General features: G+C 39.8%; 2 protein-coding genes across 3 annotated transcripts in view; both read right to left on the bottom strand.

Annotated features, from left to right (window-relative positions):
- LOC139750824 (uncharacterized) overlaps window positions 1-12408 on the bottom strand; it is a 54318-nt gene extending 41910 nt beyond the window's left edge. Inside the window, exons 1-3 of one of the 2 annotated variants that reach the window (XM_071665592.1) lie at window positions 12314-12408; window positions 7899-7974; window positions 252-420 (exon numbers count right to left, since the gene is read on the bottom strand). The gene's annotated coding sequence lies outside the window, so the exon portion shown is untranslated. The remainder of the gene's footprint in view (window positions 1-251; window positions 421-7898; window positions 7975-12313) is intronic. The other variant, XM_071665594.1, reaches the window with a different exon arrangement.
- Window positions 12409-16146: 3738 nt separating this feature from the next.
- Window positions 16147-23755, bottom strand: part of LOC139750619 (thiol S-methyltransferase TMT1B-like) — a gene marked incomplete at its 5' end in the record, with an annotated part of 32056 nt that continues 24447 nt past the window's right edge. Inside the window, one exon of the mRNA XM_071665293.1 lies at window positions 16147-21880. Coding sequence (XP_071521394.1) covers window positions 21620-21880 — 261 coding nt within the window. The remainder of the gene's footprint in view (window positions 21881-23755) is intronic.

The raw sequence follows: 23755 nt of genomic DNA, 5'->3' as shown, positions 1-23755 counted from the left end.
TACATATGACAGACATTTACATATTCAGGGCACACACACATCTCTCGAATAACACATCAAGATATCCTTTAGGCTCAACTTAAACACGCGACATTGTGAACTATATAGAACTGTAGCCTTTTCCAATACTTAGGTCGGTTTTTTCTTTTCTTGAGTTGCCATTTGTGGTGAGAACGACAGTAATGAGAAACCAATATATCAGAATAGGGTTATTCAGGTCTGACCACGAAAACTTTTGCGAGAGCACTTACCCGTTGGTGGGCGTCAGACGATGCGTCGGAGGTGCGAGGCTTGTATTACCACTCGCTGTGGTAGCGGAACACCCCGGCCGCTGGTGTGTGAGGCGGCGTACCCCGCCCAACTGAACCTTCTTCCCCGCCGAGCAGGTTCCTGGCAATGACCTTTCCACGGCACACTGACCTACAACTTACAGCGATCAGTTCAAGGCAGCGCGGCTTCCGTCATACATTACTATCGTGTTTACCATTCCCAGTGGCATGAGAGTCAATTCATAAGCTGTGACGATGATTTGTTTTCTTAATGCGGGTAGACTAAAAATATAGTAGAACAAACTCAACAAATAATAACTGTATCAATATCTTAATATATTTGTCTTTGTTAGAATAAACATATTTTCCATAAACCGGAATTCAAAGTAATTTGTTTATGGATGGGGTTGTCAGGGAGGTGAATGCAAGAGGTGGTTTTAAAGAGTAAGAAATGAAAGGAGTTGAGAGAGATGTGTGGTAACAGAAAGAGAGTGGTTGAGAGAGCAGAAGAGAGTGTAATGAAATGGTTTGGTCACATGGAGAGAATGAGTGAGGAAAGATTGACAAAGAGGATATGTGAGTCAGGTGGGGGAAACAAAGAGAAGTGGGAGACCAAATTGGAAGTGGAAGGATGGAGTGAAAAAGATTTTGAGCGATCGGGGCGTGCAAGGAATAGAGGGAACTGGAACGATGTAGTATACCGGGGTAGACGTGCTGTCAATGGATTGAACCAGGGCATGTGAACCGTCTGAGGTAAACCATGGGAAGTTTTGTGGGGCCTGAATGTGGAAAGGGAGCTGTGGTTTCGGTGCATTACACATGACTAGAGACTGAGTGTGAACGAATGAGGCCTTTGTTGTCTTTTCCTAGCGCTATCTCGCGCGCACGCGGGGGGAGGGGGTTGCAATTTCATGTGTGGCGGGGTGGCGGCGAAAATGGATGAAGGCAGCATGTATGAATATGTACATGTGTATATATGTATATGTATGTATACGTTGAAGTGTATATGTATGTATAAGTGCGTGTGGACGTTTTATGTATATACATGTGTATGTGGGTGGGTTGGGCCATTCTTTCGTCTGTTTCCTTGCGCTACCTCGCCAACGCGGAAAACAGCGACAAAATATATATATATATATATATATATATATATATATATATATATATATATATATATATCTTTTTTTTCTTTTAAACTATTTGCCATTTCCCGCGTTAGCGAGGTAGCGTCAAGAACAGAGAACTGGGCCTCTTTTGGAATATCCTCACCTGGCCCCCTCTGTTCCGGAACTTCTTTTGGAAAATTAGAAAAAAAAAACGAGAGGGGAGGATTTCCAGCCCCCGCTCCCTCCCCTTTTAGTCGCCTTCTACGACACTCAGGGAATACGTGGGAAGCATTCTTAATCCCCTATCCCCAGGGATATATATATATATATATATATATATATATATATATATATATATATATATTTTTTTTTTTTTTTTTTGCCGCTGTCTCCCGCGTTTGCGAGGTAGCGCAAGGAAACAGACGAAAGAAATGGCCCAACCCACCCCCATACACATGTATATACATACGTCCACACACGCAAATATACATACCTACACAGCTTTCCATGGTTTACCCCAGACGCTTCACATGCCTTGATTCAATCCACTGACAGCACGTCAACCCCGGTATACCACATCGCTCCAATTCACTCTATTCCTTGCCCTCCTTTCACCCTCCTGCATGTTCAGGCCCCGATCACACAAAATCTTTTTCACTCCATCTTTCCACCTCCAATTTGGTCTCCCTCTTCTCCTCATTCCCTCCACCTCCGACACATATATTCTCTTGGTCAATCTTTCCTCACTCATTCTCTCCATGTGCCCGAACCATTTCAAAACACCCTCTTCTGCTCTCTCAACCACGCTCTTTTTATTTCCACACATCTCTCTTACCCTTACGTTACTTACTCGATCAAACCACCTCACACCACACATTGTCCTCAAACATCTCATTTCCAGCACATCCATCCTCCTGCGCACAACTCTATCCATAGCCCACGCCTCGCAACCATACAACATTGTTGGAACCACTATTCCTTCAAACATACCCATTTTTGCTTTCCGAGATAATGTTCTCGACTTCCACACATTCTTCAAGGCTCCCAGAATTTTCGCCCCCTCCCCCACCCTATGATCCACTTCCGCTTCCATGGTTCCATCCGCTGCCAGATCCACTCCCAGATATCTAAAACACTTCACTTCCTCCAGTTTTTCTCCATTCAAACTCACCTCCCAATTGACTTGACCCTCAACCCTACTGTACCTAATAACCTTGCTCTTAATCACATTTACTCTTAACTTTCTTCTTTCACACACTTTACCAAACTCAGTCACCAGCTTCTGCAGTTTCTGACATGAATCAGCCACCAGCGCTGTATCATCAGCGAACAACAACTGACTCACTTCCCAAGCTCTCTCATCCAGAACAGACTTCATACTTGCCCCTCTTTCCAAAACTCTTGCATTCACCTCCCTAACAACCCCATCCATAAACAAATTAAACAACCATGGAGACATCACACACCCCTGCCGCAAACCTACATTCACTGAGAACCAATCACTTTCCTCTCTTCCTACACGTACACATGCCTTACATCCTCGATAAAAACTTTTCACTGCTTCTAACAACTTGCCTCCCACACCATATATTCTTAATACCTTCCACAGAGCATCTCTATCAACTCTATCATATGCCTTCTCCAGATCCATAAATGCTACATACAAATCCATTTGCTTTTCTAAGTATTTCTCACATACATTCTTCAAAGGAAACACCTGATCCACACATCCTCTACCACTTCTGAAACCACACTGCTCTTCCCCAATCTGATGCTCTGTACATGCCTTCACCCTCTCAATCAATATCCTCCCATATAATTTACCAGGAATACTCAACAAACTTATACCTCTGTAATTTGAGCACTCACTCTTATCCCCTTTGCCTTTGTACAATGGCACTATGCACGCATTCCGCCAATCCTCAGGCACCTCACCATGAGTCATACATACATTAAATAACCTTACCAACCAGTCAACAATACAGTCACCCCCTTTTTTAATAAATTCCACTGCAATACCATCCAAACCTGCTGCCTTGCCGGCTTTCATCTTCCGCAAAGCTTTTACTACCTCTTCTCTGTTTACCAAATCATTTTCCCTAACCCTCTCACTTTGCACACCACCTCGACCAAAACACCCTATATCTGCCACTCTATCATCAAACACATTCAACAAACCTTCAAAATACTCACTCCATCTCCTTCTCACATCACCACTACTTGTTATCACCTCCCCATTTGCGCCCTTCACTGAAGTTCCCATTTGCTCCCTTGTCTTACGCACTTTATTTACCTCCTTCCAGAACATCTTTTTATTCTCCCTAAAATTTAATGATACTCTCTCACCCCAACTCTCATTTGCCCTTTTTTTCACCTCTTGCACCTTTCTCTTGACCTCCTGTCTCTTTCTTTTATACATCTCCCACTCAATTTCATTTTTTCCCTGCAAAAATCGTCCAAATGCCTCTCTCTTCTCTTTCACTAATACTCTTACTTCATCCCACCACTCACTACCCTTTCTAATCAACCCACCTCCCACTCTTCTCATGCCACAAGCATCTTTTGCGCAATCCATCACTGATTCCCTAAATACATCCCATTCCTCCCCCACTCCCCTTACTTCCATTGTTCTCACCTTTTTCCATTCTGTACTCAGTCTCTCCTGGTACTTCCTCACACAAGTCTCCTTCCCAAGCTCACTTACTCTCACCACCCTCTTCACCCCAACATTCACTCTTCTTTTCTGAAAACCCATACAAATCTTCACCTTAGCCTCCACAAGATAATGATCAGACATCCCTCCAGTTGCACCTCTCAGCACATTAACATCCAAAAGTCTCTCTTTCGCGCGCCTGTCAATTAACACGAAATCCAATAACGCTCTCTGGCCATCTCTCCTACTTACATGAATATACTTATGTATATCTCGCTTTTTAAACCAGGTATTCCCAATCATCAGTCCTTTTTCAGCACATAAATCTACAAGCTCTCCACCATTTCCATTTACAACACTGAACACCCCATGTATACCAATTATTCCCTCAACTGCCACATTACTCACCTTTGCATTCAAATCACCCATCACTATAACCCGGTCTCGTGCATCAAAACCACTAACACACTCATTCAGCTGCTCCCAAAACACTTGCCTCTCATGATCTTTCTGTGTGTGTGTGTGTGTGTGTGTGTGTGTGTGTGTGTGGGGCACGAGGAGTAATGGGAGAACTTTATCACTTTAAATTTTCGACCCCCAGGGTCTTGCCCACCCAGCGACCCAAAATGGCCATGAATTCAAGCGGGCGCGGGGCACCTCGCTGCCTGAGAATTCTGCTCCCTGATTGACTGTTGGCGCCCCCTACTCTGCACCTCGCTTACAACCAATAAGTTTGCTGCTTTCGATATACATTATGTTATCAATTACAGTGATATATGCAGCTTCAATTGTTTTTCTCATTCTCTTTGTTCAGTAGAGTAAACGGCATAGTTTAAAATGTTACAAAATCGAAACGTATCCATTAGCGAGGCAACTGTTCTATATATAAATACAACTTTGAGATCTTGATGTTCAAATACAGGAAATCAGGAAACGCGTAAGTTTCCTGTATATATCTATTCTTGACTTCAAATTTAGTGGCATGAACAGTGGACTTTCTTACCTGAGTTTAATTTATTTCTCAAGTTGTAAAGGAAGAAACGCAATATGTGAAACAAGTAAACAGTATGAGGTGACACCTGAAGACGGGTCGTCTGTGTTCGAACATCCAGACAAAAACTAGTGAAATGCGTCTACTTCTTCACGTCACACTGATCTAACTTGTTTTTAATATTGTTCCTCTGCTGTGCGGTCAAGGAATGATTTTTCCCTCTGGCTGAAACCCAGATATATAAAAGAGATTTCAGTGACTGGTTGCAACAGTGCGAGCGACTACATTTAGCTATAAATGTAAAAAGTCAAGCCTGCTTTGATAATATCTTCTAAAAATCCTATACATATTCATATGCCGTTAACTCATGTAGTACAATCAGGGTAGTCATCTGGGGCGTAATTGACTCTCTGAAGGAGAAGCTAAAGAGAGGACACGAGGGGAGAATGGTTATGAGCAACTGCACACAGTTTACTGAGTAACATGACAATTACGTGTGCCACAATCAGTGGCCTTGCTGCTAGCTGGAGACATGGGCCGCAGACTGTGTACGAGTGTATGTGGTTTTGAAATTATGTGTAGCTTGCCGCTGACAGATTTAATGACCCTGGCAGTTAGTTGCAAGGCCAACCCAAACAGTTAATCAAACTGGCGGTCAGTTAGTCTGGGTTCTGTGTACCAGAACTCTTTTAAGGCATATTTGGGCAAATTTCTTTTTTGACGATTTCACCAAATACTTGGTACTCTTATTTCGACACAGATTTTTTTTCCTTAAGAAAATAATAGTGGCATTCTTAAACATAATGAAGGAAATGATCAATAATTTCATACATGAAACAGGAATCTTAATCCATGATACCATAAATTTACTAGTAAAAAATTTGAAAATTTTTCAAATCTACTGCTTCTGGCAATAAAATGGCTATTCCATCAATAGTAAAAAAAAAAAAATAAATAACTTGCTAGTAAAGTATCACACTTAGCAGTTTGAAAAGACCAAAATGGTACCTGTCAGTGGTTAGCAACAGGGCAAGTTTGTTTGTTATTCTCTCTCTAGTTTTTGTACCGGTAAATGTTGTGCATGATACAATGTGAATTTTTTAAGTCAGTTAAAAAATCAGATCTCAAACATTTACACGACTATCGTGAAGTCCTTTCTCTACTTAATTAAGGACGTAAGGCAAAGACTCATGACATAATCTAAATTACATTGTATATCAATAGCTGATGGTATGGTATAATCAACATTGATGCATACGTAAGGGATTGAGTTTCCTATCAAGAAGAGAAGAGATTGTTAGAAGAGAGCATATGCAAATATTTTCACATTTTTGTTCTTTGTCATCAATGTTGCACGGCTTATAAGCCACATGCATAGTGAGTGTGTGAGTGGTTTTAGCATGATCTGACGCCTTAATGACCTTGGCAGTTGATAAGCCTAAAACCTAAACAACCAACCAGCCAACGTTGCACGTCTTGGATCCTGAAACATTACAAAGGAATTTTCCTTTCCTTTGTGTCCGAAACATATCACTCATGTTTCGAAACGTGATAAGCGGCACCAGAGTTTGTTAACTATATGAGATTCGGTATAATACGCCATTATTCACATGTATTTGAAAAGATTCTCAGGTGCAGGGTTTGTTACTGGTTACAGTTTAGCCTTGTGTATGGTTAACTATCAGATCCGATATTTACTTTGCTTTATCGTTCACAATTTTAACATCACAATCTATGCGTTGGACTTTCACAGAGGTAGAGGGTAGTTACACCATATATAATAAAATGATCGTCCTATATTGTTTTTCATACAACAAGTATACGTAACCGTATATCCGGAATAGGTATATTTCACGAATAATAAGACTGGGTTCTTTTAACATACTTTTACGTGTATTCAATGCAACGAAAATAATCCAACAGGAACTGTCTGGCAACAATACTTGCCGTCTGCTCCGCGAATTATTCATTTTAGTTCGTTTGCTTCCAATCCATTTCATTTCTATATAACCACTCTACGATATTTGTCATTTGATTTCATGAATCGTCAATATTCTATTAGGATTTCTTAGGTCATAACATAAGGGATACTTTAAATAGGATTACATGAAAATGCTCATATACTGAAAAGTTAAGCATAATCAGACGTATACGTTTCCAATATTAACAATTACGCTTCACTGTTTTTTGTAAATAGTCACACATGGATAATCTTTTAACATAATCCATCGCCTCTATCCACATCAAATATAACAGATTACATGCAAAAGAAACACACTATGAAAAATGACAAGATGTATTAGCAGGGCTACCAACCAATAACAGGTAAGATCCTAGAACATTTGTCAAATGCCATCTTGCTGTCTTTAACACAGGAACGTAAATATACTTATATGATTGTGTGGACACCTTGTCATTCGGTCACACACTAACCTAAACTGCAGTGTATTTAAACTACTGCAATAAATGAAGAATCCATAACAATCGCAAAATTTGGTTGTCGTGGCAAGAAAGCAGAATTTGATCAAACTAGACAAAAAGTAATGCACCAAATATCCTAATCATGGCAGAAATTCAGATTCTTAGGCTTTAAGGGCGCAGGATATTGCGAACCATATAGCGCAATGCGTCTCAAATGTAACTGATTTAGACGTTCATTAGCGTTTCAAAGTTAAGTATAACCTGCTAATCGCTCAATGCCTTAAAATGGCACTTTTTAGGTGACTTTTGTCAGTACCAATGCTTACAGTAATCCAGTTAAATACTCTCATAGACGAATACATTTAATGACAATTGATTTTGTAAAAACTAGATAGTCAAGAATGAAAAATTCAATAATCAGGCATACTTCATCATCACAAAAAAAATGTGAAAATTACCTGGTCACTAAACTAGTGTTTTTCTTCACTACATCTCAGCTGACACCGAAGACGAAGCCTTCCTTCTCCGGGCTACCTGAGAGGGGGAAATATCAAGTAAACGTTTTTGAATGCTTAAAACAGCAGACATGACATACACAACTGATCCAAACCTAACAAGGGGTTTCTTTCCTCAACTATTGAATAACAGTCATTACCACTATGAGTCTTACATTAAGGTTTACAAGCATAGGGCAAAACATGTAGATATACCATATACGAAACGGACACTGTAACAACACACCTAAAATCTTGATGTAAACAGTGTTTATATTTCTGTGCACCACTGATACTCTGATACATGACAAATGAAAATTCAGTAATTTAGGAAAAACACAGATCTCTGAATTATACCCACATGACAGAAAACTACGTGGACATTCAAACAGTAACAGACAACTGGAAGCTTAGGGCACAACTTGTTGATAGTTAAAAGAAATCAGAAACTCATATAGTAGCTTGGTAAGTGTAGAGACATACACATGCTTTAAAGAAAACTTGTAAAATTTTCGTGTAATTAAGGTGGCACAAATTAAATCAATTGTGAATTTGATGCAATGTACTTATCAAATCTGTTCTCAAACGTGTCAGATAGTAATTTCAGTTACTGTACCTAGTAAATCTGACATATCTATCGTAAAGCAGCTAGTTAGATCGAGAGTATCGAGGTCTTTGAATTTTGAATACTTGTATTAGATCCCCTCTTAATCAGAGGAAATGACACTGGCTTCCATCTTCAGAATGGTACCAGGACTGAAAGCTGTCTGCCAAATTCAGCAGAACGGAGCATATTGTTTGTTGGGTTTTACGGCCATCGACCTATGAGGAAGGTCATTCGGCCTGCAACCATATTTAGTGTATGACTGATGTCATCATTCCTAAATACCTGTTAAAAAAAAGTGTAATTTTGATGTAATAATAATAATAATGAATAATAATAAATATAAGTAGTGGAAATAAAAGATTTGTGGGTATTGGGCCGACGTGGCGGCAAATACCACCCGGTCGGCACAGTATCCACGGTTGCATTTGATCCAAGAATGCGAGAAGATAGGACAGGTTAGGGACAGGCTTCCACCATAACATGCACACAGAATAGATAGTCAATCGGAGGTCCGCCGACTCAACACCATGGCGTAGCCGACCCGGAGGATGACCACCTCCCTCGGAGGCCGACCGCCTAATGAATGGACATGTCCACCCACCATGCGACCAGCCCAAGTAGGAGGAGCCGCACACCAAGCCGACTCCGCCACAGTGGAGAATCCGCGAACCACCTTACATCATCTTGATTAATTCTGTTTCTCTGTGGAAGACCACCAATTTGTTAATAGTACTCGGGTTATCCCCGAATACATTAGTGATGTTGAAGGAAATGTTTTGGTTGGCGTGATATTTCAAAAATTTCCTTCTATGTTGTTCGTATCTCTTGCATTTTAATAGTAGGTGTTCTATTGTGGAGGTTTGGTTACACTGTTGGCATACGGGTGGAAAACTTCTGGTAGTGTATGGCTGCAGGTGGTTGGTGTACGTGCAGTTCATTCTGAGGCGGGCCAGCACGACCTCTTCTCTTCTGTTCTTGCGGTACGAGGTCGGCCAGTCCGCCACTTCTTGCTTGTATTTTTTGTTGATGGTCAGGTTGGTCCACTGACTCTGCCACAGAAGATGGAGTGATCTCTTCCCCAAGGAAAGGCAGGACCCCAGCTCCCGAGGGATCGGAACGATCTCCTCGAGTTCTGAGGTCGACTTAGCCAAGCTGTCTGCCTGCTCATTGCCGTATATATTACAGTGACCAGCCAGCCACCCAGATCAAGATGATATCTTTTTTACATGAATTTAGTTGATTAATAATATTGCCCTGTAATTCACAGGACTCTGTATATTCACAGCCTATTGCTTTAAGAGCGGAAAGAGAATAAGAAAAAAATTACGGCTTTACTATGATTTGAATTAATTATATAGTCTATGGCTCGATCAATGACAAACAATTCAGCGCAAAATACAGATGTATGGTTCGGCAAGCGGTATCTGAGTGCACACTCCATCGACCATACACTTGCACCCACACATTCATCCGTCTTGGAGCCATCAGTGTAGAAGTGAACATACGATGAGTGAACAATGATGACCTGACGAAAACCCTGGTGTACCTCGCCCTCCGATGTGTGTGCTTTTTTGGCTGGTAGCCAGCTCGTCTTGATGTTAATTTTGGAACCCACCCAAGGGAGTAGGGAATTCTTAACCAGCGAGTCCACTTCATTCACTTTAATACTGGAGTTCTCACTGAGGAAGTGTATTCTGACGTCCAGGGGCCTGACGCCTCTGTTGACGAGCTGTGAACATTCCTGAATGAGGCGACAGGCAGTTGCATTGTTCCTTCCGGCCATCAGAATACCGCTTTGCCACGACAGGATCTCACTTCTTTAGTCGGAGAGGAGGTACATGGGCCTCAACTTCCAATCGTGGAACTCTGGTACAGGTTAGGGCTCCAAGGAACATTCGTAAACATTTATTCTGTATCACATCCAACCTCCCCAGGGTATACTCGCTCGCCGAAGCATACACCTGAGAGCCATAGTCTAATTCAGATCTAATTAGGGACTTATAATTCATTAATAAAGATTTTCTGTCGGCTCCCCAGAAGGTACCCGAAAGGCCTTTAAGAACATTTAGTCTTTTACTGCAATTTGTTACTAGATAGTCGACATGACTTTTCCAATTTAGTCTTTTATCAAAATTTAAGCCGAGAAATTTAACTGTATTTCGAAACGGGATCGGGTTATCGTCTAACGTTAAATGCAAAATCGGGATATCAATTTTTCGGGTGAAGACAACCGCGATACTTTTGTTGAAACTTAAATCCCCACTGTAGCGCCCAACGATGAACGGACTCAAGCGCAGCTTGAACCCGCTCAGCCGAAAATTGTGCACTAGGCGAAGAGTGCCACAGCGCACAATCATCAGCATGAAGTGAGTATTTAAGATCTCGCGGGACGGAAGTTGGAGACAGAATATCATTATCATAATATCAAATAATGTTGGGCTAAGAACGCTGCCTTGCGGCACTCCATTCTCTTGGACAAATGTGTCCTAAGTGACACCGAGTGCTGCAAGTTTCACAGCAAAAGTTCTATTGTTTAAAAAGTTTTTAATAAATATGGGTAAATAACCTCTTAAACCAAAAGCATAAAGTTTGCTTAAAATTCCGTTTCGCCATGTCATGACGAAGGCTTTTTCTAAATCTAAAAATACGGCAACCAAAAAACGCACTTTACTGATTGACTCTAGGATAGAATGTTCTAAGTGTATTAAATGATCCAATGTGCCTCTGTTACGACGGAAAGCACACTGTTGATCATTTAATAAACCTTTCGATTCTAACAAAAAAAGTAGCCTTCTTTAACCATTCTCTCCGTGACCTTACAAATGCAGCTCGTGCGCGGAATAGGTCGAAACGAATTTGTATTCGTAAGGCGTCCGAAGCCTTTTGGGATGGGGATGACGTGCGCAAAGTGCCATGAGTTTGGAAACGTTCGAGACGTCCAAATCTCATTGTACAATGCTAACAACTTAGTCTGGTTAGCCTGACTAAGGTGCTGGATCATCCCGTAAGTGATCCCGCTGGGTCCCGGGCTCGAACCTTTACAGTATTTCAGGGCAAGAAGCAATTCTGTCATGGTGAACGTTTGGTTGTAATCAAAAGTATCCTCTGTGGCAAAGTCTAGTAACTGCAGCTCGGTGTGTCGCTTGTGGTGTAGGAAGCGCGGGTCGTAATTGGCCGAGCTGCTTGTTTCTGAGAATCTCCTGGCGAGTGTGTTGGCAATGACCATCGGGTCGTCGATTATTCGATCTTGGTGGAGGATTTGAGGAGAAAGTGGTGGCTTGTATTTTCTCTTTATCTTATTAACTGTGGACCAGACCTGACTTAATGGTGTGTCCTTATTCACGGTAGAGACAAAGCCGCGCCAGGAGTCTCGTTTGGCTAGTTTGATAGTTGTTCTTGCCTGAACCCTCGCACGTTTGTATGCAACAAAGTTATTATCTGAAGGCTCGTTGTCGAAAATTTTGCATCTCCTATTGCGCTCACGCAGTGCATTTCGGCAACCTGGTGTCCACCAAGGAACTCTATGCTTTGTGGAAATTGTAGAAACCTTAGGTATAGAGTTCTCAGCAGCCCTCAGTATGGTGGAGGTAACCTTGAGGACTTTTGCATCAATGTCACCACCGGATATATCAAGGACGGCTTGCCTTGTAAATGACACCCAGTCTGCTTTCTTATATTTAAATTTAGGCGGAGACACCCGTCAATAAAATATCAATTTTGCACAAAACAACTTTATAAAGATATTGATGAAGAATAGCTTTAGAAAAATTACCTTCAAAACAAAGTTAGGATAGCGACAACGCAGGGGAGGAATAGCTACAACTTAGATCTGAAAGACGACTGCAGCTCCACACGCGTCGGTAGCTGGTGCGCGACTGAACGGTGCATATTAACCATATAAACAATACATGCCAACACGAGACTGAAATCGGACATTTCACACAAAACAAATGAAATCGCATTCATAAGTGGCTTGCTAAACGAACCAAGTGCAGTGTTTCAGGCCTTTACTAAAACACAAAAAACTAGATGAAGTGATATGTGGATCCCAGATTACAACAGTACAAAAGCGACAGGACAAGATTATGAGTTGGGTTGTATATAACACTGTGTATCAAATTTTCACTTTTTTGCTGTTTCTGGGTAATGTGTTATTTTCTAATTGATTGTTTAGAAATTTACCCATTTTTCAAAACATTCCACATAATTCAGTGCTGAGTAGCTGATACAGAACTTTCTAGAGGTTTTCAGTAATATAAATAGTAGTCACAGGGGAAGACCTTGTATATCCAGATTACAGTTTCAGAGTTGCAGCTGAGGAGAGAAACCACTTCTACCCCAATCAAAAAGACCTCAACGACTTGATCTTAAAAAGTCTAATGCTGTTTTTGATGTTTCAGCTTAAGCGGTGGAACTTGTCTGATGAAAGTATGCAAATTGCAGATCAGAGGAAGCATCACCTTGGTTTTTCTAGCTTCTTCACCTGTCAAGATGGGCTCAGCTTGTGCCACAATGTAACCAAACTGTTCGAGGCAATCGGCATCGCCTGTAATCCGAACAAGTGGCACCTCTTTCTTGACAGCTCATCCAGGAGCCTCAAAGCCATGCTGCTCCATTTCACAGTTCTTGTGGAAGTGAAGACCAGGAAGAATGGAGAAGTAAAAGTGTTGGCCAGTGAGATGAACAATAAAAAAAAAAAAGGCTAGGATAAGTATGAAAGGAGGGTGATTGGAAGTTTAGATGGAAGCGCAGTAAATGTAGGGTTGCAGTCATGAATGAATCTTTAAAATGTGTAGAGAAAGACTGTAAAAGTTTTAGAAGCAGCAGCTGAAAAATAAGATTGTGAGATATAAGAATAAAAAGGGAAATGCATGGTGGACAAATAAGGTTAAAAATACTGTGGAAGAGAAGAAAAAGGCATAAGACATTGTTTGAAAGAAATGTACCTTGGAAAGTTTAGCAAAGGAGGAGGAAAGAATATAAGCTATATAAGTGGAATGTTAAGAAGCTGACAGAGGAGAGCAAAGAAAGAGTAGATGAAGATTTTGGAAGAAAGCCGAGTGAAAAGTTTAGGGGAAAATAAGAAAAAGCACTAGAAGGAGGGAAAAAAGGAAAGGGGTGGATGTTAGAGATGAAATGTTAAAGTAAGATGTACAAAAAGGGACTTGCTGAATAAAAAGGTAGAAGTGAAAGGATGATGGAAAGGGTACCTTAAATAAACAGAGAATACAAAGGAATGAATAGGAATTCAGTCAGCAACAGACTATTGGGTAATTTCAAGGCTGTTTGTGATAGTGCATTATATCAGAAACCCACAGATCAGTGTGGTAAAATTTGGAAGGCATACAGATAATTCAAAGAGGATAACCTGCATAGTGTCATTTTGACTGAAGATGCAAATAATGAAAGTCGCAGACTTGAAGTGAAGTATTCAACAACCCTATTCTAAAGTGTATCTATAGTAATGCTTTCAACCACTAACTGGCAAATCGTTTGATGTTAACAATATTACTGAAGAAAAAGTACTTCACCTCATTTGAGGTAATTCGTTTGCCCATTACAACAAGTAAAATCAGATGAATCAAGTCTTGAATAACTTGACAGATCAAAATTATCAAACCTTTGATGATTTTGAATATTTGTATTATATCACTTCTTAACTTTTTCTTTTCTAAGCTAAACAGATTCAAGTTGTTTAATATAATCTCGTGAGATTTGTTTCTCAGTCCAGGAATCATTTTGGTAGCATTGCTTTTTATAGTGTGGGTGAATAAAACTAAACACAGTATTCAAGATAAGGATGAACCAAGGAAATGTTAAGAGTGAGTACAATATCCCTGGAATTTAATTCAGAAGCACTAACTATGAGTCCAAGAATTTTGTTTGCTCTTTTCACTGCTTTTGTGCATTGCTTACTTGGTTTTAGGTCACCAGAGATTATTACAACCAAGTCTTTTTCCTCATTTACCTTTTGCAGTTCAACAGAATTCATACCGTAGTTTGCCTTTTTGTTTTTACTACCAATGTGAAAATTTGCACTTATCAGTATTAAAATTCATTTGCCACTTATAAGCCTGGTTCATCAGTTTCTAGATGTCAGATTAAAGCTGTAGGCATTCAAGTTCATTTGTATACTTACTTTCCAGCTTTGTATCATCAGCAAATTTTGTTATTTTGCAATGCAGCCCAATATCAATATCATTAATATATATGAGAAAGAAAACAGATTCCAAGACTGATCCTTGTGGCACTCCACTTGTTACATGTAACCATTCTCAGGCTTCATCATTAACCTTTGTTTATGGTCAGTCAATCAATTTCCTATCCACTGAAGTACAACCCCATACTGAAGCAAAAGTGGAAGAAATACAGCACCCACAAGCAAAATTCTCAAAATGAAGTGGCAGCCTGGAGGAATAAAAAAAAAACATTGTTTTCTCACAACAACCTCAGGCACACTAACGCAAAACCATGTCTGAGTGACCAGACATACAATGATTTCATGCTGAGAGCATCATATAGTTGTATCCACAATAAATCTTAGCCATGTGTCATCTTTGAAAAAAGGAAAGGTGGGGTGGAGGGGGGGGGGGGGGGGGTGTGGAGGCAGCAGCCAGACATAGGTCTTTCCTTGTGAGGAAGGAATACATAGTAAAAAATATCTGAAATCTGAAAATAGACTTATTTACAATTATGCATCTATAACTGTATGTAGGGTAATAAATTTGCTTAATGTCCTCAGTATTAGGACCAGTTTTCATGCTGAATATGAATCTGCAGTTGAAATAGTGTTTGGGGGTCATTAAGAGCTGTAATGGAGTATTTGGCAAAATGTTAGGAGCAACAGGCAGTAGTAGTAGGTAGGAACATTTAGGCAGGAGCATAACACAGTAACACTAGGCAGAAGTAGTTGATAGGAACATTAGACAGAAGCATTAGGTAGGAGCCTCTGCAAACACTGCACTAGACTTGCCCTCTGCCAGTGGCCTGTGAAGGGTGAGGCAGTAAAGGCTAAGAAGTGGCACTAGAGTTTACTGGTTTTGGAGACTTTATTGCTGTGGCCACCCCCTTGAGGGAGTTCGAGTTGGGAACAGGCATTTGAGATATTGATAGATAGATAAATCTTTCTTTCTTTCAAACTATTCGCCATTTCCCGCATTAGCAAGGTAGCGTTAAGAACAGAGGACTGGGCCTCTGAGGGAATATCCTCACCTGGCCCCATTCTCTGTTCCTTCTTTTGGAAAATTAAAAAAAAAACAAGAGGGGAGGATTTCCAGCCCCCCGCTCCCTCCCCTTTTAGTCGCCTTCTATGACACGCAGGGAATACGTGGGAAGTATTCTTTCACCCCTATCCCCAGGGATAAGATAGATAAATAACTGAATATAAATATCTCATTTGTAGAACAAAGCTGATTGTAGTCCCAATATACCTTTCGTTAACTTATTCTCATAGCACCTGCTTTAGATTATACTAATCTTCAATGACACAGTATTACAAAGATGAGTTTAGGGACTTCAGCTCAGTAAAGTTAATACCCACAAACCATACATGCCTACATGCACATGATTCATCCCATGGGAATGGAGTCAATGATAACAGACAGATAGACATTCAATATATTTTTCTTTATTATGGAAGTAGCACGATACATTGCTTATGGAAGCATGGCAACAAAATAAATATATACTGTCAGTATGAAATAACTTTAAACTTTTCATAAATCTGGAAAACATACAATATACACTAGATGCACCGGGGAAAGTATTTATATAATCACCATATGTTATTACAAATGAAGTATTCAAAATAAATTAATAGAATTAGAACTTGTACTACCCTTTCTGTAGAAGACACTTTACTTTTGTATTGTTGTTCCATGTGTAATTATTGTTCCTATGGACAATGGCACTAATGCAGTCATCACAGAGATGTAACATTACATCAAACAGTTTCTTTAACATATTTCAATACGTAATTGTATTTTTACTAAAGGCATTACTTCTACAGTATTTAAAATTTCTATATTCTTTTTTTAAAAAACAATACAACAATGAGTACATTATTCACTACATTTGTAATGAAACATACAAATAATAAATATCACAGCTTACATTGGTGTTATTTTCCTTCAGCTTCCAAATCCTTGATGCACAAAGGAGTGAAGCTGTCAAATTACATCAGAACACATAAATCATTCTCTCTTTAGAGCCTTGCCCCAGTTATGATGCAAACTTACACATATATAGGAATCCTATCTAACTTTCTGTATGTATATTTTGCAAAGTCATATTGTCAATTTTCTTTCTCACTTACAGTAATCAGATAACCCTAGGAACCCTTGTATGGAGCTCTCAGAGTTCTAAGGCTGTAATTCCATTACTAGCAGATAAATGATGGACTCTTTTTAGAGAGAAATTTTTTTTTAATGAGATTGTACTCCTTTTCCTCAACTGAAAATCATACAACCTCAGTGAAAGTGACTTCTCACCTGTGGTGTAACTCATGCATGCAGAGTCTAGTCACACCATATTACTGAAGTATGTAACAAGACTCCATCTACATGTGGTTGCACTGTAAGTGAGATTGTATCATCACCAAGTGATGAAATGGAGCACAATCTTGTTGAAGAACTTCTCACTCCAAATGAGTCATCATTTCCCTGCTACTAGACAAAGCACAGCCCCAAGGCAACAAAGCCTGTAAAGGGATTCCGGGGTTACATAAATGAGAAAAAATCATATTTCTACATACACAAAATAACAAATGTAATTTGAAACAATAAATATGCATTAAAATTTTCTTTTGGCAGTGGTTTATCATGAGGATGCTAGGGCAAATAGGAGCATGGGTAAAGAGAGGGCTATGGCAATATGTACATTAGTTCAAGAATATCTTAAATTATGAAAACTGAGAATAATACTCACCTGATTTTAAGGACTGAAATTTTCATGATATTCAAAACATTTCCGATTATCTCTCATGATCTCTTAACTCCAAAAAATGTGCATACCTATATAAAATGTACAGTGCCACATCATATCACTGTGAATTAACACAAAAGTAAATACTCAAGTACTTTAAGCCATGGGAAAATAAATGTAAACTTAGTTTCTTCAGCATAGGGGCATCATGAAATTACATGAAACTTTAGTATCTAGAGATGTATCACTATGTTTCCCTAACAGGGTCTGGTTTGATTCAAAACCCATATGTGGAAGTCTATGATGTCAAAGTCTAGAGTATATGGATGTTTGCAGGAGCATGTCTACTTTACAAAAGCAAAAATGCATTCTACGGGAACTGCTTAACAAATAATGAGTTACAAGAGGAAAGAACTGACACTATACACTCATGATAAGATTTTATCACATACTGGTAAGATCTAACTAATGTCATTATCATGAAAGCAAGAGTAAGATTTCAGAAGAATGATCAATATAATTCAAGTACATTTCTTTAAAAGTCAAGGCCCCTTTGTGATTCTACTACCAAATATGCTACATAAATATCCCTCTACATCTTTTTTTTTTGTACTTGATTGCCATTTCTAGCATTAGCAAGGTATTGACAGGAACAGATGAATACAGGCCACATCTGTTCACATCTATTCTCTATTTGTCATGTGTAATGCACTGAAACCACAGTTCCCTATCCACAACCAGGACCTAAAGACCTTTCCATGGTATACCCCAGATGCTTCACATGCCCAGGTTCAGTCCACTGACAAAAAGTCAGTCCCAATATACAACACTGTTTCAATTCACTCTATCCTGTGCATGCCTTTCATCCTCCTGCAAGTTCAGGCTCCAATTGCTCAAAATTCTTTTCACTCCATTCTTCAATCTCCTCCACTTTGGTCATCCCTTTCTCTACAACATATTACACTAAATTCTTAAAACCTGGAGATCTCATATACATAAAGGTCCTTGACTCTTTGGCTAACTCCAGGAATCATTTCTAAGTTCAGAATCACTCTACTGATTGGTTGTCTTATAAGGGTCTGATCAGAGAGATGATACAGTTTAGTGGGTTTGTTTTCTAAGGCACCAACCAAGAACAGTTGCAAATCAGAGCCAACCATGTCATGCCCATACAATTTCTTGGCATACACAGGCAGCATGCATAGATGTCCAACTCCCTTTACTGTCACATAGTTGTGCTGTACCCATGTGGTTCTATCAATTTGGTACTCAGCTCTTCACTGTCTTATTTTCTGACAAATCATCTGGGATTGCAGCAACATAACCATCACTGGGGCCTCTTAACTACCATGATGGTAAATGGAAGGAAAGTTGAGAGGGGTATGCATTGTGAGTAAGAGTTTGATGAAAAAGAAGTGGACATATCCACTTCTCATGCAATGGGTTGCTGCCACCACTTAAAGGCACCCCTCCCCAAAGACACACTCATACACACTTGCTTTTTTCATTCTAATACTAGTTTATCATTTCCTGCAATACTGAGGTAGTGCCAGAAATAGATGAAAAAGGTCTCATTCACTCACATCCATTCTGTAGCTTTCAAGTATAATGCACCACAATTCTCTGGCATGTTCAGGCCCCAATCGTTCGATATCTCCATCATTCCACCTCCATTTTGGCCTCCCCACTCTCTACATCACATTACATCAAATTTTCAAGACCTGGAGATTTCATTTTCATAATGCTCCATTCCCCAGACACTGTGACTAACTCCAAAAGTTATCCTCAATTTCAGAATCATTCCATTGATTGGATGTCTTATAAGGGTACTGATCAGAAAGGTGATGCAGTTTAGTGGATATGTTTTCTAAGGCATCAACCCAGAAGAGATGCAAAAAAGTAGACCATATTTTGTCCACCATTTCTTGGCATACCCAGGCAGCATGTTAGTAGATGTTCATCTCCCTTTAAGTGTATATAGTCGTGCTATATCCTTGTGATTCTATTAATTTGGTACTCAGGTCTTCACAAAGTCATTTTCTCTCAAATTATCTGGAAGTGCAGTAACATATCCATTACTAAGGCCTCCTAACTACCTTGATGGCAAGTGAAAGGAAGGTTGAGAGGGGTTTGCATGTGGAGTAAGAATTAGATGAAAAAGAAGTGGTCATATCCACTTCTCCCCTTGTGGAGGGTTGTTGCCGACACTTAAAGACACCCCTTGCTAAAGAAACACACATACACACTCTTTTTTCTTCTAATATTTGCATGCCACTTCCTGTGATAGTGGGGTAGTACCAAAAATAGATGAAAATGGCCTCATTCACTCACATCCAGTCCCTACCCTCATGTACAGGGTGCCCCCCAAAAAATGCACTCACTTTTTGAAACCCTACAACTCATTGATTTTTTTTCTCATCTGAAAAAAGAAAAAAAAAAAGAAAAAGAAAAGTTATAAGGTGTCAAAAAGTGAGTACATATTTTGGGGACACCCTGTATAATGCAACAAAAGCAGAGCCCCCTATCTACAACCAGGCCTAAAGGCCTTTCTCTGATTACCCAAAACAACTTCATATGCCTTTGTTTAACCCAGTGACACCTTTATACATCATTCCAATCCCATGTAAACCTTAAAACCTTCAGCATGCTCAGGTCTCGATGCCTCAAATCTCTTATACCCATCCTTCTATCTCATCGTTAGTTTACCCTTTTCCTAGTTCATTTGACTTCCAACTTGTCCTGACACGTATACCCTCTCAGTCATCCTCTCCTCGCTCATTTTTTCCATCCCAACTATTTCAACAACATTCTCTTCAGCTCTCCCATACATATTCCTGTTACTACCACATTTATCATTTCTTTTACTCGACATATTGTCCTTAATCATTTCATCTCCAAAACATTTCCCCCTGTTCCATACTTTTTTTTATCTTGGGCTTGTGTCTTGCAACTAAATAACACTGTTAGGACTAATGTGTCATCAAACATAACCATCTTGCCCTCACAAATAGTGACCTCTCTTTCCATGCACAACATCAATGTGCCTACAATTTTACCTCATTTACTTCAGCTCCCATGGTTCCATACACTGCCAAGTCCACTCTCACATATATAAAACACCCCATTTCCTCCAGGTTGACTCAAATTTCAACTAACCTGTCTCTCTCCATTGTTAAACCAAATCAATTGCTTTTATTCACATGTACTCTCAACTTATTCCTTTCACATGGTCCTACCAAACTCAACAACCAGCATCTGCAGTTCCTCACTCAAATCTTTCATCAGCAAACAGTTGCTGACACATCCCAGGCCCCCTACCACTAACAGACTGCATTCTGACACACATATACAGTACAAGACTAACCCAAAACTAACCCTAAACCTCACTACTAAACACCCATTAATACAGGCACAATTGAATCAGATACTCAAATTGCACTTCACTGTCATCCATAAAGGACTACTCAATGCCATGCATATAAAGCAACTACATACACACAGTAATTCCCAAATGTACATGTGTGTTTGGCCTTTATACATATCATATTTTTATTTTTCAAATAATGCTTAATCGCTGTTTCCTGCATCAGCAAGGAAGCGCAAGGAAACAGCATATATGTGTGTATATGAGTGGATAGGGCATTCTTTGTCTGTTTCCTGGCGCTACCTCACTGATGTGGGAAACAGCGATTAAGTATAATAATATAATAATATATATTTATAGGAATACAATGCATACGAACTTGCACTTCCATATAACATATAAACCTCCACATTCACTCTTAACTTCCTACTTTCACACATTCTTCCAAACTCAATCACCAACTTCTGCAGTTTCTCATTCAAATCTGCCACCAGTGAAGTATCATCAGCAGTCAACTAACTCACTTCTTAGGCCCTCTCATCCCCTCCACATTATATACTCGCCACTCTCTCCATGATACCTAAATACATATTCAACAATAAAACAAATGTGCATATCTAAATTAGATACAACCTTCATTTGATTAGAATTAATCTTTAATACAACAATAAGAGCAAAATTAGGAAATGATAATGCTGAATAACAATAAAAAGATATATATCTAAGATCAAAATCATTTAAACTTGCTTTAATTCTAAACCAGTTTTCATAATACTGTCTCCTGATTGATGGCTACTTGGTAGCAATACCCCTTAAGTGCGGAGAAACAATTGTCATGAATGCAACTGGTACTGGTGCATATAACTTTTCAAAACTAACATCTGTGAACCCTACAGCATTGATCACTGGAAGGGGATTGCGGTTTAGACAACAGCCATCAAAAAAAAATGACCAGATTCCAAACCAAGTCAGAATATTCTGCAAATAGTAACGGATTCTATGCTTCCTTTGGTCCCATTCTTGGATGTGTTCAATAAAAAAATATCTACCACCCTGAAAAGAAAAGTCACAACAGGTTATATTTCTTGCACTGCTTTTATTAGGCAATACCTTACATTTTCCTAAAATCTTTCCAAAATTAAGTTCTCAAAACTGTTCCAAGGTAGACTTTATAAGTGTATCTTAAAAAAAAAAATCATATCAAAGAATGATCTTTAAGAGTAAATGTGAATAGGAGCAAGGTTATTAGGTACAACAGGGTTGAGGGATAAGTCAGTTGGGAGGTGAGTTTGAATGGAGAAAAACTGGAGGAAGTGAAGCATTTTAGATATCTGGGAGTGGATTTGGTAGCGGATGGAACCATGGAAGCAGAAGTGAGTCACAGGGTGGGGGAGGGGGCAAAGGTTCTGGGAGCATTGAAAAATGTGTGGAAGGCGAGAACATTATCTCGGAAAGCAAAAATGGGTATGTATGATGGAATAGCAGTTCCAACAATGGTATATGGTTGCAAGGTGTGGGCTATAGATAGGGTTGTGTGGAGTAGGGTGGATGTGTTGGAAATGAGATGTCTGAGGACAATATGTAGTGTGAGGTGGCTTGATCGAGTCAGTAATGAAAGGGTAAGAGAGATGTTACAGTAATAAAAAGAGTGTGGTTGAGAAAGCAGAAGAGGGTGTTTGGAAATGGTTTGGTCACATGGAGAAAATGAGTGAGGAGAGACTGACAAAGATGACACGTGTCAGAGGTGGAGGGAACGAGAAGAAGTGGGAGACCAAAGTGGAGGTGGTAAGATGGAGTGAAAAAGATTCTGAGTGACCGGGGCCTGAACATGCAGGAGGGTGAAAGACATGCAAGGAATAGAGTGAATTGGAACAATGTGGTATACCCGGGTCGACGTGCTGTCAATGGATTGAACCAGGGCATGTGAAGCGTCTAGGGTAAATCATGGAAAGTTTTGTGGGGCCCGGATGTGGAAAGGGAGCTGTGGTTTCGGTGCATTATACATGACAGCTAGAGACTGAGTGTGAACAAGTGTGGCCTTCGTTGTCTTTTCCTAGCACTACCTCGCGTGCGTGCGGGGGGAGATGGTTATCATTTTCACATCACCACTACTTGTCATTATCTCCCCATTAGCCCCCTTCACCTATGTTCCCATCTGTTCTCTTGTCTTATGCACTTTAATTGCCTCCTTCCAAAATATCTTTTCATTCTCCCAAAAATTTAATGATACTCTCTCACCCCAACTATCATTTGCCCTCTTTTTCACCTCTTGCACCTTTCTCTTGACCTCCTGCCTCTTTCTTTTATACATCTCCCAGTCATTTGCACAATTTCCCTGCAAAAATCGTCCAAATGCCTCTCTCTTCTCTTTCACCAATAATCTTACTTCTTCATCCCACCACTGATTACCCTTTCTAATTTGCCCACCTCCCACGCTTCTCATGCCACAAGCATCTTTTGCGCAAGCCATCACTACTTCCCTACATACATCCTTTCCTCCCCAACTCCCCTTACGTCCTTTGCTCTCACCTTTTTCTGTTCTGCACTCAGTCTCTCCTGGTACTTCTTCACACAAGTCTCCTTCCTAAGCTCACTTACTCTCACCACTATCTTCATCCCAACATTTTCTCTTCTTTTCTGAAAACCTCTACAAATCTTCACCTTCGCCTCTACGAGATAATGATCAGACATCCCTCCAGTTGCACCTCTCAGCACATTAACATCCAAAAGTCTATCTTTCACGTGCCTATCAATTAACACATAATCCAATAACGCTCTCTGGCCATCTCTCCTACTTACATATGTATACTTATGTATATCTCTCTTTTTAAACCAGGTATTCCCAATCACCAGTCCTTTTTCAGCACACAAATCTACAACACTGAACACCCCATGTACACCAATTATTCCCTCAACTGCCACATTACT

Source organism: Panulirus ornatus, chromosome 10 (genome assembly GCF_036320965.1).
Source record: "Panulirus ornatus isolate Po-2019 chromosome 10, ASM3632096v1, whole genome shotgun sequence".
Lineage (NCBI taxonomy): Eukaryota > Metazoa > Arthropoda > Malacostraca > Decapoda > Palinuridae > Panulirus > Panulirus ornatus.
The sequence above is the reverse complement of the archived record's forward strand: the minus strand, read 5'-3'. Positions and strand labels throughout refer to the sequence as shown.